This window comes from Danio rerio, chromosome 5, assembly GCF_052040795.2.
Source record: "Danio rerio strain M-AB ecotype USA chromosome 5, GRCz13ab, whole genome shotgun sequence".
In the NCBI taxonomy this organism is placed as follows: Eukaryota; Metazoa; Chordata; class Actinopteri; order Cypriniformes; family Danionidae; genus Danio; species Danio rerio.
In genome coordinates, this window is record NC_141025.1 from 73746529 (window position 1) to 73765343 (window position 18815).

Sequence of the window (18815 nt, forward strand, 5' to 3'; positions counted from 1 at the left end):
ACTATATATGTCTATCACATATCAATTCTTGTGAGATCAGGGATCCTATACAACAGTTCAACAAACAAGATGTTAGTATTAAAGGGATAGTTTACCCCCAAAAATTAAAATGATCAATTATTTAACCTTTTTTTCTTCTGTTGAACACAAAAGAAAATATTTTTGAAGGAAGCTGGAAACCTGTAACCATTTCCATCCATAGTATTTGTTTTTTCTAGTATGGAAGTCAATGGTTACAGGTTTTAAGCTTTCTTTAAAGTATCTTCTTTTGCGTGCAACAGAAGACAGAAGTTCATAAAGGTTTGGCAGAACTTGAGGGAGATTAAATAGTGAGTAATTTTTAATTTTTGGAGCTCTACCCCTTTAAGTAAGCTATATCTTAAACTCTAGATATTTTAGTCTCATCAACAAAAGTAGTTCCAAACACAATAAAAAAAAAACCAGCAGTATTTATTCCTGAGTTGATCTCTTTTTAAATGAACAATTTAACTTGGTTTATAAACAGTCACTTGCTTTATTTTGAAATGAATCAGCCATTTTGAATGAATCAACTGAGTTAACAAGTCATAAAGACAGGGACGTGCTGCCATCTACTGGCAATATGTTACATTTGAATCATTTCATGTTGTGTTATTGCAATATATTTGTTCTTTTTTTTGGATATTTTTTATTTAGTAATCACAAAGTAGTCATAGTTGTTAGTCATTTTATACACTCTGCTTATATTAAGTTATTCATTAGGTTATTCAAAAAGGTTTGAGTTGGTTTTTGGAAAGAGAGATTGAATATTAAATGTTTTCTTTATGGCTGGCAGATGTAGAGAAAACATTTTAGGCAGATTTTTTTTTTTATCCGTTTGAAAGTTGCCTTTGTTCTTCTTGCATTACTTTTCTGCAGTAAATTAAATCATAACATAATATTCACTATGTTAAATGGTGCTTTACAGCCTAAAAAAAGCTAACTGAAGCTATATCAGCTTACTTGCAATGGCATATAAATACACTGAACCCTGTTTATATATATTAATTCTCTAAAAATCCTAAATCTTGTTTTGAGGGTAATGCTTAGTTGTATTTTTGTTCGGTTTTCTCTAAATTCTCCCTTTTCACTGATCTGTGACCTGAATACTTTAGATTTCTGTTCAGTTTGTACAATACTAAAATAATATATATATATATTTTTTTTTTTCTAAATAAGAGCTTCCTGTTGTCCTGTAATCCTACTCTTATTCTGGATCAGACCGAGGAAAGCATGGCTACCGGAGAGTTAGCTGGCATTCCTTCACAGGTTACCCCTATTATTCTGTTAAAACAAGTCTATTCTATACATTATACTATAGTCATTTAAAATGGCAAACTACTACTAATGTTATGCATGCATGTATTTATTCATGTGTTCTTTTATCTGCAGATTAGAGAGACAGTGTTTGCATTTCTTTGTCAAAACGGCAAATCCCAGACATTGCTGAAGACCAAACACTTCACTTATTTGAAGAGGCACTTGATCTCGAAGGGTCGTTCTGAAGCAGTGCTGGAGCTGCTGAATTGCCTTGTGGAGCAAAAAGGGTTAGTTGGTCCTACGTCTAATTTTTAATAAATAATGTTGAAATGCATACACAGTTTATACATTTAATTTAACAACATTTGTGTTACATAAAATTGAAGCTATTTTTTTGCACTCATTTCTAAATGTAACAGTTTTAAGAACTGATTCCTTTTATCTTTGCAATGATGAGAGCACATAATATTTGACTAGATGTTTTTCAAGATACTAGTATTCAGTTTAAAGTGACATTTAAAGGCTTAACCAGATTAGTTAGGCATGTTAGAGTAATTAGGCAAGTCTTTGTATAATGATTGTTTGTTCTGTAATCAAAAAATAAATACAGGGCTCAACAGTAAGGACTGCCTGATGGCCCGGGGTCAGCTTGAGAGATGCTTGGGATTGTTACTGGCCTGATATATATATTAGGGGTGTAACGATACACTCAGCTCACGATACAATGTGTATCACGATATAATGTTCACGATTCGATATGTATCACGATATTTGGAATAAAAATTGAAAATTAAACTGAAATGCAAGTTTTATTGAAAAAATTTTGAATTACCAAGTAAACAATTTTTTATGTATTTCTTTTGTTTCAACTTGTTAAACTGAACCTTCTTTAAGAAAATAAATATATAACAATTAATAAATTAAACAGGCCTGTCTCTGGAAAATAAAACAATTTAAAAACGATTGAAATGATTCAATTCAATTGAATTTAACAGTAAGAGCTTAAGGCTTTGCTTTGCAAAAAAAAAAAAAATTACATTTCCAGGTAATCAGCAGTTCTATAAAATAATCCTGAACTTATGTGTGTCTGTCTGAGAGGTTTTTATGGATGGCTGTCTTCATGTTGGGCATGATGAGTGACAGGGTGGCCGTCTTTTCATTATACAGGACAGTCGTGGCTCTTTTCAGCAGTTTAGGCAGGTTTACTATTTCTTCGGCGTCGTTGATGTTGGCGCTATCAAGTGTATCATGTTGACGTGCATTTGTGTACCTCTGTACTCAAAAGAGTTCATGCTCGTCGTAATCATAACTCTAAAATGCGATATGATTGTTTAAATAATGTGCACGCTTTCCGTTTCATTTCCACTGCTGTTCATACTTCCCACGCGGCTCCTGAACGATCACTCTGTTCCACAAACTGAATGTTGTTTACTACTTTTTTACCTGTTCGTCACAACCTGCAGGTTCTGTTCACTGAAGCAGACGCCCTCTGTAGTAACAGCTCACGGTCAGCTCACGTCATGTGTGATTTTGCGGCTGCCAATACATCATTATATGAAGACAGAATGATATTTTAGGGTGAATTGTACCTTATTAATACAGTATGTGACTCTTTTAACAACATTAGGAGGTATCCATGTCGCTGTGCAAAGTATATAAATCACTGTGAAGACTAAAACTTCGGCTATGTTTGACCCAGTATGCGTGTCAAAAAGCGGACGAGTCTAAAGCAATGACTGGACAACCGAAATGTTGCCAGACATCTGATTTTGAGAGGATGGGCCATCCTCTATTTCAGCTCCACTCATCTTGGTCTGCTTACATTACTGCTGCTGCAATCTGAACTCACGTGTGACAGCAGGTGGAACATAGCTCTAGTGCAAACAGCTCAACTAATAAGAGAAAAAGGACGTCGTATCGTAATGAAATCGTCATAACACCACAATGCATATTGTGACATTTTTGCATCGCAATAAGTCGTACATATATATATATATATATATATATATATATATATATATATATATATATATATATATATATAGTAAGCATCAAATAATAGTATTATAATATATAGTATAATAATAAATCAGAATAACAAATCAACTCTCTTTCTCATTACCATTACGTGAATAAATACAAGTGTGTGTGTGTGTATCTGTGCAGTGTGTATATACTGTATTTATGTGTATGCAGTGTGTATATGCAATATGGTTGTGTGTGCGTGTATGAATATTTACATGTAATGATTTTTTTTATTAACATTATTTAGAAAAAAAGTGGTATCGATATCGTTATTGTAAAAATGTTAACAAAAAGTATCGGTATCTTATCGAATTAAAAAATTGTGGTATCGCTCATTTCTAGTGTTGACTTGTGATGCATGTTATAGATTTTTATTAAAAACAAGTTATGTAATATCAATTGTTCCGGACCTTTGACCTTAATGTAGACTGCTATAATGCTGGTTTATGAAAAGAAAACATAATTGACTTTAAAAAAAAAAAACATAACAAATCTTACTGTTTGTAGTGTGCGTGTTTGTGTGAGAATGAAATAGCCTTCAGTACAACTTTATAAAAGCGAGTGTGCCAGATGCCATTCACACACTTCAACGCTGTTGCTGTTTGTGTGAATTTTTCCCCATTGCAGTACGCCTGTGGTGCCAGCACCATGAAGTTTGTTCCTGTTTCTAGCAAAAATAGAATTATTTATTTTTTTGCTATCTTTTTGCTCTCTCTAAATAGTGAAGATGAGGCCATTTCCTTTGCTAATGAATATCTGCAATACCGAAATCTGAAAGGAGAGAAAACGGCACCTGTGAGCGACCCTTTCTCTGATCCTGTCAGGGTAACTCATCCTAAAGTTGACATTTTATTTGAATGAACAGATGTGTTTGTATGTATTTGATAAATCTTTGAAAGGAATGTTTATTGATGTTGTAGATAAAAATGTTTTCTTTTTTCTTTTCTTTTTTTTGACAGGACTTATTGGAAAAGGTGCTAGAATCCAGGGGTACGCAAACAGTGACCTAAGATTATTTCTTTGAGCAGTTTTGTAGTGTTTTCACTCAGTACAGTTCCACAAATGTTATGTGTTATTTTACACTGAGAATCATCACTATTATTGACAATATTCCAGTTCTTATGTTTGATGGATTTAAACACAATTGTGAATGTTGGCACTTATCTGCTTCCCAAATAAAAATAACTGATATTGCCTTTTTCAATAATGTGAACATTTTTTGTGTACAATTTTTAAAAAGGTGGCAAGATTTTTAAACTCCTTCAAACACCATGGTGTTATACCTTTCAATACAAGAAAACAGTAATGAAAGCTTTCTACAATCTCGCCAATACATTTAGCCATTTTCAAATGTCAGTTGCTGTCATTATCTGTATTCTGTTCAGATATTTTAGTTTTCTCAAATTTTTGGAAACAGTATGTATTAGTATTCATATAAACACTTACTTTAGACTGGCTGTTGGGCTAATTTTTGCCTATTTTCCCTGAAAATTGGGCTAGTAGGTGTATATTCAAGCAGCCATTGCGCTACTTGTAATTTTGGTGTATTTTCAACTGGTCATTGGGCTAGTTTTGGTGTATATTCGACTGGTCAGAGGGGTAGTTTTGGTGTATTTTTTGACTGGCCATTGACCTACTTTTAGTTTTGGTGTATTTTCGACTGGCCATTCGGATAGTTTTGGTGTATTTTCGACTGGCCTTTGGGCTAGTTTAGTGTATATTCGACTGGCGATTGGGCTACTTTTAGTTTGAGTGTATTTTCGACTGGCCATTGGGCTAGGTTTGGTGTATATTTGATTGGGCAGCCGGCTACTTTTAGTTTTGGTGTATATTCGACTGGACATTGGGCTACTTTTAGTTTTGGTGTATATTTGACTCGCCATTGGGCTAGGTTTGGTGTATATTCGACTGGCCATTGGTCTAGTTTTGGTGTATATTCAACAGGGCATTGGGCTAGTTTTGGTGTATATTCGACTGGTCATTGGGCTACTTTTAGTTTTGGTGTATATTTGACTGGCCATTGGGCTAGTTTTGGTGTATATTCGACTGGTCAGAGGGGTAGTTTTGGTGTATTTTTGACTGGCCATTGACCTACTTTTAGTTTTTGTGTATTTTCGACTGGCCATTCGGATAGTTTTGGTGTATTTTCGACTGGCCTTTGGGCTAGTTTAGTGTATATTCGACTGGTGATTGGGCTACTTTTAGTCTGAGTGTATATTCGACTGACCATTGGGCTACTTTTAGTTTTGGAGTATACTTGACTGGCCATTGTTCTAGTTTTGGTGTATATTTGACTGGCCTTTGGGCTGCTTTAAGTTTTGGTGTTTATTCGACTGGCTATTGGGCTACTTTTATTTTTGGTGTATTTTTTTACAGACCATTGGGCTAGTTTTGGTGTTATTTCTACTGGCCATTTGGGCTGTTTTTTTGTGCATTTTCAACAGGCCATTGTTTTAGTTTCGGTGTATTTTTGACCAGCCAATAGGTAGTTTTGGTGTAGTTTTGGTGTATTTTCAACTGGCCATTGGGTAGTTTCAATGTATTTTTTTACTGGCCATTGGGCTAGTTTTGTTGCAAAAACCTGGCAACCTTGCTTCACATTTAATTATTTTTTTAAAATTTTCTTCCATAGTGGAGCATTGAATTTTCCTCCCTGTCTTGGTAGAATTTTACACTGAGACTGGGTTTGATATATTTGATTAATTATTTTAATTACAACTTTTAATCTATTTTATTTAGTTTCAAGAAACAGTTCGGAACAGATAAAAATGGCAACCTTTTGATTGATTCTAAAGAAAGTCAGTGGAGAACAGGCAGGGTCAAGGTGTAGTGATCTTTTTTAAAGGTTAAAGTTGTTGTCAAATAGAATGAGGACAATTTAAATATCTCTTTCTGTGTGTGTGTGTGTGTGTGTGTGTGTGTGTGTGTGTGTGTGTGTGTGTGTGTGTGTGTGTGTGTGTGTGTGTGTGTGTGTGTGTGTGTGTGTGTGTGTGTGTGTGTGTGTGTGTGTGTGTGTGTGTGTGTGTGCGCACGTGTGTGTGTGTGTGTGTGTGTGCGCACGTGTGTGTGTATTGGGCTATATATATATATATATATATTCCTGTGGCTCATTAGAACAACAGGCAAGGAAGCCTCACTGTGGCATTTGCCATTCCTATTTTGCACCTTTTCACCATCTCTCTCTCTCTCTCTCTAGCTTGGCTGCCACACTGGGTGAAACCCTGGAGAATACTAGTACTATACTGAATTATTCAAATGAGACATAGCAGCAAGGCAAAACCAGGAAGAGGCAGAAAGAGAGAGAGTGACAGCCAGATAGAGAGGGCGATTGAGAATGGAAAGTGTATATAAGGCATAGACTGACTTGTGTGTTATGTATTTATGTAATTTAATTACATTTTTACTCAGTGTGTATGACAGAGACCAGTACTAAAACAGAGCCTGTCTGGACTGGTTTGAATGCTAATGCTAAGAATGACAAGTTAAGCATGAAATCATCTGTGTGATTTTGCTAAATCAATTATCTGCTCTCCATTTACTGCTGTCTAATAGAAACAACTGTGACCACACAGAGATTTCATTTGATCGCAGATTTTTCTTTAAAGGGATAGTTCAGCAAAAAAATGAAAAAGCTGTGCAAAATTATGCAGAAATAACATTTGTAAGGGGTTGTGTGTAAACTGTGTGTGGATATAACCAGCTTCTTATGGTAAAAAAAAAAATTTATTGTATTTTTATAATTACACATGACATTCTCACTTTGTACATGTCATCAGAGGGGGAAAGCCCTGCCCATAAGTAACGATCTCTCGGTCAGTAGCAGTGTTGGGTAAATTACTTAAAAAAAAAAAAAAGTAATAGATTACAAATGACTGATTACTACTGGAAAATTGTAATCTGGTTATATTACGAATTACTTTATGTAAAAAGTAATCAGATTACTAATTACTTTAAAATTACTTTTTACATCAAATTTACTTATAAAAGTATAAATAAACGGCAGCTCTGAGAGTGATTTAATATTCACTGAAAAACATTACAATGGGTTGATCACAGCTGCTCGACATATTTAAAAGACTTAAAGACTTCACCCAAAACTTTTTCCAAACTTGTTTCTTTTTTTTTTAACAAATTAAAACAGTGGTTCCCAAAAACTTTTCATCAAGTACTACCTCAGAAAAAATTGTCCCTCCAAGTACCACCATATGACCGGTATTCAAATACAGTAGCGTATAGCGTACTTAAAACTATATTTGTAGCGCAATTACACTGACTTTAGTAACTGTAATCAAATTACACAAATTTAAAATGTAACTCGTTACATCACTGCGCTCCTCAAATTTAATTATAATACAGTAACGCGTTACTGTAGAACACAATACACCCAACTGCGACGATCGCTCCCTCATTAGCATAGGATGCTAATCTTGTTTTTAAATCTGCCAGTATGCTGATGCAATGCCATTTGTAGCTCCTCCCTCTTTTAAAAAGAGCACAATCTCATTTAAATTTAAAGTGACAGTCACCGAAATTACACAATTTGGATCAAATCCTAAAAGGTGCACTTTTAAAGAGTTATAACACATTTTTGGTGTGGTATTTTGAGCTGAAACTACACACACACACACACTTTAGGGACATCAGAGACTTATTTTACATCTTGTAAATAGGGGCCTAATAGGTGATCTTTACAATCCACCATTTGTATATATTTTTATTGACGTTTTCTGCTTTCTGAAATTAAACATCACGAGAAAGAAGTTAATCGTTTGTTACAACATCAAAACCCATCCCTGCAAAGGTCAAACAAATGATGACGAAGAAGTCAAAATAAGACAAAACTGTATCTTATGTTTGCACAAATAAATCCTGTGTTAAATCAGAAGTGCTCTTGTCTTTTGGCCTATGCATTGATAAAATGGGAGAATAACATTAATAATCAAACTAAAGCACTACAGCTCTGCATCTACTGCAGATCTTCTATTATAATCAATCCATCTTTTTGGAGCTGTAGGTGGGAAGGGAAGAAATACGATTTTTTTTTTAGGTGTCCCCGGGCGGTTTTGTAATTTCATGCCTGTGTATGATAATTTTATGCTGTTCTGCCTCACGTAACTCAGAACTGCCAGAGTCTGACAGCTGATAAATATGATCTTTTCCACTCCGTGCACAAAAACCTGAAACGGAAAGGGGAAGGTGAAGACAACAAGAAGGGAATAGATACGGGGTTGGCGTAGTCCAAGGAGGAGTGTTGTAATGTGGCGTTCTGATGAAGAAGCTGGTCTCGGTAAGAGTGGAATGAATGGAGGTTTTTGTTGTCAGGGTAATTTCACGGTTTGCCCATGCGCTCAATTGAGACCATTTCAACCCCTCACTCTAAAGACAACGTCAAGGATCCTGCAGCACATAGGTCACATCAAATGACTTTAGAAACTTAGCAAGCATGCTTCACCTCCACTAATTTTTGACAGTGGAGGATCTAAAAAATTAAATTGAGGTAAAGTTGGTTATACACTCACCGGCCACTTTATTAGGTACACCTGTCCAACTGCTTGGCGCAAATTTCAAACCAACCGTCCATCCCTTTATGACCACAGTGTACCCATCTTCTGATGGCTACTTCCAGCAGGATAACGCAGCATGTCATAAAGCTCAAATCATCTCGAACTGGTTTCTTGAACATGACAATGAGTTCACTGTACTTAAATGGCCTCCACAGTCACCAGAGCTCAATCCAATAGAGCACGTTTGGGATGTGGTGGGACGTGAGATTCCCATCATGGAAGTGCAGCCGACAAATCTGCAGCAACCACGTGATGCTATCATGTCAATATGGAGCAAAGTCTCTAGTACCTTGTTGAATCTATGCCATGAATGATTAAGGCAGTTCTAAAGGCAAAAAGGGTCCAACCTGGTACTAGTAAGGTGTACCTAATAAAGTCACCGGTTATTGTATATTTGTCTTGTGCAGAGCTGTAGACAAGGCACAGGAGGCAGGAAGCTGGACCTCAGCGAAGACTCGTCAGTCCCTGGAGCATCACAGGAATCAGCCTCATGCTCTCCATTCCTACATGACCACCACAGCAGCTGCTTAGGATACGGCCTGGTCCAGGATATGGAAACCTTGGGATCATCTCGTCGCTGGTCTTGGATCGAATCAGTGGCGCTGCATAATCTGAGGGCCTCGGGATGAGTATCCCCAGGTGAAAATAGAACTATTTATATAAGCTTTAGGATGTACGTCTTAATAAAATACACGAAAAAATTACAGAGTGCGTATTATTTGAAATTTATTTAGTAGGTAATAATATTATGTAATACTAACAATATTAATAGAATAAGTAATATTATCCATTCATTTTCTTTTCAGCTTTGTCCCTTTATTAAACTGTGGTCACCGCAGTGGAATGAAGCGCCAACTTATCCAGCATACAGTATGTTTTCCAGCCGCAACCCAACACTGGGAATCATCTATACACACTCATTTACACACAAACACTAGACAATTTAGCTTACCCAATTCACCTATACCACGTTTCTTTCAACTTGTGAGGGAAACTAGAGGAAACTCACAACAACAAGGGCAGTAAGTAATATTATTTTAATCAAAAAATCATTCAAATTTATCTTACAGTAAATATGACAATTAAATTGTTCAGTTAATATATTTAATTACGAGCAACATTATTATTTTTATTTAATTTGTTATTCATTTGGTAGTAATAATGTAAAATTTGGAAGAGCCATGTGCGACGTCGTTGTACTAGTAACTTGCGCCATTTTCAAAATGCGACCGATGTGCTTGTACAGTCTTTTTGGTGAGTCGAGTTTATGATAAAGTACAAAAAAAAAAAAACATGCTTATATTATAACGCTGAGTGAAGAAGCCACGTTGGTCTGGTCTAAATGACGGGCGTTTACAGTTTACTGTAGCGTTAATTCAAACGGACTTACCGTTTGAAAGACACACATAAACACAGCAGCGAAAAATCAAGGGTGAAATCGCCACAGCACAGAAGAATCCATGCATGCACTGTCTTCTCTGAGGTAAAAATGAAAGTTGTGTTTGTCAGTTGTTGAAGTCATCTGATGGCTCATTGATTCGCTTGACAACTGAACGAAAGTTAGTTTTATAATCACACATTCTGACTGTCTCCTGAATGTAATTTCAGCTAAGTAAAAAATCATTTTAGCAGCCAATAAGTATCAAAGCAGTGTTCACGGTCAATTACACTCACCGGCCACTTTATTAGGTACACCTTACCAATGCCGGGTTGGACCCCTTTCTGCCTTCAGAACTGCTTTAATCCTTCGTGGCATTGATTCAACAAGATACCGTGAATATTCCTCAAAGCCTTTAGTCCATATTGATATGGTTGCTGTAGATTTGTTGGCTGCACATTCATGATGTGAATCTCTCCACCACATCCCAGAGGTGCTCCTATTGGATTGAGCTCTGGTGACTGTGGAGGCCATTTGAGAACAGTGAACTCATTGTCATGTTCAAGAAACCAGTCAAGGATGATTCACGCTTTTTGACATGGTGCGTCATCCTGCTGGATGTAGCCATAAGAAACGCCAAATTCTGACTCTACCATTTAAATGTTGCAGCAGAAATCGAGACTCATCAGACCAGGCAAAGTTTTTCCAATCTTCTATTGTCCAATTTTGGTGAGCCTGTGTGAATTGTAGCCTCAGTTTCCTGTTCTCAGCTGACAGGAGTGGCACCCGGTGTGGTCTTCTGCTACTGTAGCCTATCTGCCTCAAGGTTGGACGTGTTCTTCATTCAGAGATGCTCTTCTGCAGACCTCAGTTGTAACGAGTGGTGGTTTGAGTTACTGTTACCTTTCTAATAGCTGGAACCAGTCTGGCCATTCTCCTCTGATCAACAAGGAATTTGCGCTATCAGAACTGCTGCTCACTGAATATTTTTCCTTTGTCAGACTATTCTCTGTAAACCTAAGAGGTGGTTGTGCGTGAAATTCCAGTAGATCAGCAGTTTCTGAAATACTACCGTCTGGCACCAACAACTATGCCTTGTTCAAAGTCACTTAAATCCCTTTTCTTCCCTATTCTGATGCTCGGTTTAAACTGCAGCAGATCGTCTTGACCATGTGTACATGCCTAAATGCATCGAGTTGCTGCCATGTGATTGGCTGATTAGAAATTGGCGTTAACAAGCAGTTGAACAGGTGTACCTAATAAAGTGGCCAGTGAGTGTATATACCACTTTTTCCACATGTGGATTTTTGCGTTGGCACAAAAACCAAGTATAAAGATGTGTGACTAGCAGTTGTAAGTGAGACAGTAAGAACTTAAAAGACACGAGAAAGCCAGGGAGGTTTATTTAAAATGTCATCGCATGCGGGGAAAATGGCATCCATTGCTTCAGTATATGAAACTGAGCAGGCGGAGGAAAATAAAAGTGGTTGAAAAGCATTTCCAGATCCATTCAAGTGGGAAAACGGTTAAATCCAAAAATAACATTTCTCACAGCTATATTAGATGGAAGCATAAATGCTCACCCACAACAACAAACCAACTTTTTACCTTAAAAATGTTTGTGATTTTTCTCAACCACATGACAGAATAACATTAAAAAAATCCTTTGTTGTCAGTAACATTTGCACATAACTCTGACGGTGTTAGCGAGGGTGCTCGAATTCAATGGACTTTTAACAAGTGTCACGGTGGGACTATTTGTGCATCACATCAAATGCCAGCGCTTCTGATCACTCCTCTGACAACAGTTTTTAATGTCTCTGCGGTGACGTGTCGAGAGCACTCTGAGATGCAGTCGTCCCTTGGGAACGAAGAGGAGGATAACGCAGAAAATCTGCTCCAGTTTTTTCAAGTGCTTGATGTTTGAAGTGCAAAGCAGTCTTTTTTCCCTCTGTCCTTTGCTGAAAACATATTTTTTAAAGTATTTGATTTAGCCAAATAGTGCAGAATACATATTTTACTGGTCCCCGGGGAGGTAGCAGTTTATGACATGCGCTACTTGTTTGTATTTACATGTTTTCTATTATAAGTCGGGAGCTGGATACTGTGGGAGAGCAGTTTCTCTACCTCTGGGAGAACGGTATGAGAGAACAACTTAGCGCGGATGTGTGGTTGTTTACACTGAAATGTAAGAACAGTTTAGCTACATAGAATCAGTTATTTTTAGAGAAGCCTGCTTTCTCCTAACATGAACAACAAGATCTTATGTTTCAGGCTTTTTTGTGTGTGTGTGTTTTTCATTGGCTGTGTGTAGGGCTGTGCGATTAATTGAAAATGTATTGAAATTGCGCATGTCCATAATTCAATTCAATTCAATTCACTTTTATTTGTATAGCACTTTTACCATGTAGATTGTGTCAAAGCAGCTTTACATAAAAGATCATTGTGACAAAAACTGTGTTGTTCAGTATTTAGTGTTTAACGGTGCTTTCACACCTGCCTTAGGGTGCTTTCACATCTGTAGTTCGCTTCATTTGGTCCGGACCAAGCGCAATAAATGATACATTGTTGCTTCTTCTGCCGTCTTTGGGTCGTTTTCACACCACACTGCTGGCTTTGGTCCGAACCAGTTGAAACAAACCAAAATGCAGTCATCTGACAAAATCCACATCTCTCATTGGCCAGATGTTGTTGAACATATTTCCTAAACTGCTTATTGATTGGTCAGAATTAATGTGCGGGAAAATGCCAATGAACTCCCGCAGGTAAACAAAACCTTTTACTCTGGAGGGACGACTGCGCTGGCTGATTGTATCCCTGCTTTAGACAAACTATACATTACCAAAATGAAGTGCGGCCGCGGCTGGAAAACAGTGTTTAATGCATCACTCGTCACTTCAGGAGGAGGCGTGAATTAATTTAGCTAAACTGCGACATGGTCATCTTGCGGAAATATTACCAACGATCCATCAGGTAATGTTTTCCCCTCTCTCTCTCTCTGTTGGTAAAGCGATGTGAACAAATATTTTTCCTCCATATCCCATAATGCACAGCGCATCGGCCTACGGTAGCTGAATTAGTCCAAAACGCGCAGTACTTTTTGCGGTTGAACCTGTTTTAGCACGGATCATATTCTCAGCACAAACGAACCGCTCAAGGGTTCGTTTGAAAGCGTACCGAGACCACCTCTTCTAGCAGGTCTCAGTACGCTTATTTGGTCCGCTTTTGGTGCGCACTCGAGTACGATTGCTGCATTCTCACCTGCCCAAACGAACCGCACCAAAAGGAGAAACAAACTCTAGTGCGATTCAATCAAACTAAATAAGGCAGGTGTGAAAGCACCCGTATAATAATAAGCCCCAAATAAGCGTACCGAGACCTGCTAGAAGAGGTGGTCTCGGTACGCTTTCACACGAACCCTGGAGCGGTTCGTTTGTAGTGAAAATATGATCCGTACTAAAACAGGACCAACCGCAAAAAGTACTTTACCAAGAGAGAGAGAGAGAGGGGAAAACATTACCTGATGGATCGTTGGTAATATTTCCGCAAGATGGCCAAGTCGCAGTTTAGCTAAATTAATTCACGCCTCCTCCTGAAGTGACGAGCGATGCATTAAAACAGCCGCGCTTCATTCTCGAAATGTATAGTTTGTCTAAAGCAGGCATACAATCAGTCAGCCCAGTCGTCCCTCCAAAGTAAAAACAACAATTTGTGACTGCCGGTTTTGTTTACCTGCGGGAGTTCATTGGCATTTTCCTGCACGTAAATTCTGACCAATCAATAAGCAGTTTTGGAAATTTGTTCAACTACATCTGGCCAATGAGAGATGTGGATTTTGTCAGATGACTGCATTTTGGTTTGTTTCAACTGGTTCAGACCAAAGCCAGCAGTGTGGTGTGAAAACGACCCAAAGACGGCAGAAGAAGCAACAATGTATCATTTATTGCCCTTGGTATGGACCAAATGAAGCGAACTACAGATGTGAAAGCACCCTAAGGGTGCTTTCACACCTGCCTTATTTAGTTCGATTGAATCGCACTAGAGTTTGTTTCTCCTTTTGGTGTGGTTCGTTTGGGCAGGTGAGAATGCAGCAATCGTACTCGAGTGCGCACCAAAAGCGGACCAAATAAGCGTACCGAGACCTGCTAGAAGAGGTGGTCTCGGTACGCTTTCAAACGAACCCTGGAGCGGTTCATTTGTGGTGAGAATATAATCCGTACTTAAACAGGACCAACCGCAAGAAGTACTGCGCCTTTTGGACTAATTCAGCTGCCGTAGGCTGATGCGCTGTGCATTATGGGATATGAAGGAAAAATATTTGTTGACAGCGCTTTACCAACAGAGAGAAAGGGGAAAACATTACCTGATGGATCGTTGGTAATATTTCCGCAAGATGGCCATGTCGCAGTTTAGCTAAATTAATTCACGCCTCCTCCTGAAGTGACGAGTGATGCATTAAAACAGCCGCGCTTCATTCTCCAAATGTATAGTTTGTCTAAAGCAGGGATACAATCAGTCAGCGCAGTCGTCTCTCCAGAGTAAAAACGACATTTCGTGACTGCAGGTTTTGTTTACCTGCGGGAGTTCATTGGCATTTTCCTGCACGTGAATTCTGACCAATCAATAAGCAGTTTAGGAAATATGTTCAACAACATCTGGCCAATGAGAGATGTGGATTTTGTCAGATGACTGCATTTTGGTTCGTTTCAACTGGTTCAGACCAAAGCCAGCAGTGTGGTGTGAAAACGACCTGAAGACGGCAGAAAATGCAACAATGTATCATTTATTGCTCTTGGTACGGACCAAATGAAGCGAACTACAGATGTGAAAGCACTCTAAGGGTGCTTTCACACCTGCCCTATTTAGTTCGATTGAATCGCACTGGAGTTCATTTCTCCTTTTGGTACGGTTCGTTTGGGCAGGTGAGAATGCAGCAATCATACTCGAGTGCGCAGCAAAAGTGAACCAAATAAGCGTACCGAGACCTGCTTGAAGAGGTGCAATCTATTTTGTTTAAAAAATTAGCTACTTTGACCACTTGTGATTATGAATCTCTTTGTAGATTTTGATGGTTTTGAACTGTTTTGCTGTGGTGACCTTTACAGCAAACAGCGTTAATCTCTCAGTAGATGCACCCTCCTCCTTATTGAAAATGCTGTGAGTGTCATCACTCTCTCAGCTCGTGGATGAGGATGCTGGAAAGCCCAGCACAGGCAAGAAAAATGACACTCATTTTCTGTAAGGGGCTGCAGTCAGCCAGGAATGCATTTTATTCTATCGACACTGTCAGTATTAAGTTATTTCCCCTCTCTAAAAATGAGAAGGTTCATGAATACCCATTGAGTTTCAGGTACAGACCTTTTTTACCACTATGTTTTTCTTTTATGAGGTATTGAGAAACTTAAATCCACCTAGCAAAATCTTTTGCTCCTGAGATTGAAGTTGAAGGCAATGGAATTGATAAAAAATAATCCTAATATGTGGGCAGAATCCTCTGTGTTGTCATAATTAAGATATTGCAGTACTCCATGTGATGCAATAAAGTCATTCAAATACTAGTTCTAATGTGATTTTTCTGAGTGGGCAATGGATCAAGGCTTTTGCTCAGCTGTTAATGAAGTACTTCCTCACACAAAAGAAATCACAAATCTCACAGTTTGGATCACATTATGTTTTTTAGTCATTGATTGGACCATTTTTTGGGTCGACCAAATAGGGGAGGAGAAACATGTAGTTTGCTTTCCTTTTATCACAAAACCAGTGCTGCAAAAAACTTTTGGTTTGAACAAACAAAACTTAAAACTGTAATTTAATTAAAAATAAAATGAGGAAATAATCAGCTGAATAAAAATAAACTAAAATATTTAATACTGTGAAAAGTTCACTGTTACTACCACTGTTGCTGATAACACTACATGTATAAATCTAACATTGTAATTTGTACAACCCATATTTATTTTTAGTCCTATTTTCAATAAATCATTCAGTTATTCACTCATAATATTTCATGTTTCATTGCTAGATGATCATTTTTGAAGAATTATTCAATGGCATATTTTTGATGGCTGGTTGTCACCGTCTATAGGTTAAATAATGTAATTGTTGCCTACAACTTTCATTTTTAAGCATCAATTTAAATGCATATGACAGTGATTTTAATCTTTACCATAAACATCAGTGTTTTTTCTTCTAAACTATAAACTGTTATCACCGTACTTTTGTGTTATTTTACTATTTTTAACTTAATCTTAACTTAATCAAAAGACTAAAGACTGAAGGTTCAATTTTAGCGATCTAGGCGCAAAGTCTGAAGTGCAGTGCGTAAAAGCATTAATGTCGTGTCTGAATCCACGGAAAAATATGCTCTGCACGGCAGCACATGGTCTAACAGGGTTGAGCTTATTCTCTTAACGAGTTCTTGGTGTGTTTTGAGCATAAACTAATCAGATTCTCATCTCCCATTCCCTTTAAGCAAAAAAGTTAAAAGAAAAGAGATGTTAAACCATTTGTATGCAATTTATAAGATTTACACTAACATAGACAACACTCTAGAAAAAAAGAGTGCTTATTAGCTTTGCCTGGCTTAAACGCCAACACTAGAGTTATTGGTAGGCCCACACGGAATCTGCACGTGCAGAATTCCGCAGATTTCTGGAGATTTTTAGCCCATTATTAATTCTATTTATTTACTTGAGTAAATGTGTAAATCTGAATTTATTCAGTTTTTATTCTGTAATTTATTACGTTTTATTTAATATATTAGGGTTTTAGTTATGATACTCCGCTGGATACTGCCAAAATAATTCCGCAGAAATCCGCAGATTTTTACCAAAATTCTTCGCAGAAATAGCAAAAAAACGTCTGGTTTTTGGTTTGGCCCTGGTTATTGGTTTGCCTTCATTTGATTAATTATTAAATGTATTTTTGTTGCTTTAAACATGAATATTTTTTGGTTGTGCTCGTCTTTAATTAAGCAAAATAAAAATTAATTGTATGTAATATTTAATACAATCAAACAATATTTAAGGGCGAAGCAGTGGCACAGTAGGTAGTGCTGTCGCCTCACAGCAAGAAGGTCGCTGGTTCGAGCCTCGGCTCAGTTGGCGTTTCTGTGTGGAGTTTGCATGTTCTCCCTGCGTTCGCGTGGGTTTCCTCCGGGTGCTCCGGTTTCCCCCACAGTCCAAAGACATGCGGTACAAGTAAATTGGGTAGGCTAAATTGTCTGTAGTGTATGAGTGTGTGCGGATGTTTCCCAGTGATTGGTTACGGCTGGAAAGGCATCCTCTGCGTAAAAACTTGCTGGGTAAGTTGGCAGTTCATTCCGCTGTGGCGACCCTGGATTAATAAAGGGACTAAGCCGACAAGAAAATGAATGAATGAATCAACAAACAATATTTAACAGTTGTATTTCCCCATACTCTTTTTTTACAGAGAATAAAATGCTGGATTGCAAGACATTTTGGAAAAGTGTGTGGAGGTGCTGAAGGCATCTCAAAGTCTAGAGAATGAGAATGTTGCTGTCACACTCTGAGAACTGCACTGGCCTCAAGGGAAAGAAACCAAGTCAACACCGCGGGCAGCACAACTAAGGAGAGCTTCGCCTGCCTTGTTTGCAGAGGTATGAGACTCTCGGCCTGATGTGTTCTTCACAATCTACCACACACTCTGGACATATAACAGTCTCTTTGTGAATATCTGTGCAAATTACCTCCATAAACTGAACGGACAATCTCCAAACAACTTTTTCTTTAAAACGTATATTTAGAATGACGTTCTAGTGCACTCAAATAATGAAACTCCATTGTTTTACTGGTTCTCAGCTTTTTCTTTGACTTCTTTAGAGTATTACATCAGAAAGAATGGTTCTTCTTTAATCTGTCAAGGATACACCACACTCCACTGTTATGCCCACTCCACGATCAGTCTCCCGAGTATTAATTACCTGTACCTTACTCTCATTAACCAAACCTATTAACTCCCTGTACAAGCACACACACCTCACCTTCAGTCACCAGCTGGGTTTCAATCATCCCGGTTATGTGCATTTTGATGTATTGCAGGAGAAACGAGTGACGAAAAGGCCAAATTTCAAAATAAAAACCACCTATATTGCAAAAATAGTAAATGTAGCGAGATTTACACCCACATGACTAATCAGATCTCTCTTTTAAACTTGCCTTGTTTACTGTTGGTTACTAGGTTATCAATACTACAGCCAGCCGCTGTAATGCTGATGAAATACAGGGCAACGTTTTGAGCAATGGTGCTAGTTAAATGCTAGTCCCTAAATGGACAACCAGGTCAGTCATGCTGGTGCTGATGCCAGTCATGCTGGTGCTAATGCCAAGCTGGATGTTGCTGTACATCAGCTATTAACATGTACACCTTCCCTAAACCTAAACCACACCACCACAGTTATTAACCTCTACACCTTACCTAAACCTAAACCCAACCATCACAGACATTAACGTCTACACCTTCCCTAAACCTAAACCCAACACTTATTAATGTCTACACCTTCCCTAAACCTAAACCCAAACACCTCAGTTATTAACGTCTACACCTTCCCC

The 18815-nt window shown here is 37.9% G+C and overlaps 1 protein-coding gene and 1 long non-coding RNA gene across 4 annotated transcripts in view; both read left to right on the forward strand.

Annotated features, from left to right (window-relative positions):
• kntc1 (kinetochore associated 1) overlaps positions 1-4507 on the forward strand; it is a 77249-nt gene extending 72742 nt beyond the window's left edge. For all 3 annotated transcript variants that reach the window (XM_087254298.1, XM_087254296.1, XM_087254297.1), the window contains 4 exons: positions 1198-1287; positions 1411-1565; positions 4026-4128; positions 4263-4507. In XM_087254298.1, the coding sequence (XP_087110424.1) occupies positions 1198-1287; positions 1411-1565; positions 4026-4128; positions 4263-4313 (399 nt within the window). In that variant the 3' untranslated portion in view covers positions 4314-4507. The remainder of the gene's footprint in view (positions 1-1197; positions 1288-1410; positions 1566-4025; positions 4129-4262) is intronic.
• A 5569-nt stretch (positions 4508-10076) lies between these two features.
• LOC147844504 (uncharacterized) lies at positions 10077-18363 on the forward strand. Its single transcript, XR_015492152.1, has 2 exons — positions 10077-10350; positions 17677-18363. It is a non-coding gene; the product is annotated as an uncharacterized LOC147844504 (long non-coding RNA).
• Positions 18364-18815: the final 452 nt, after the last annotated feature.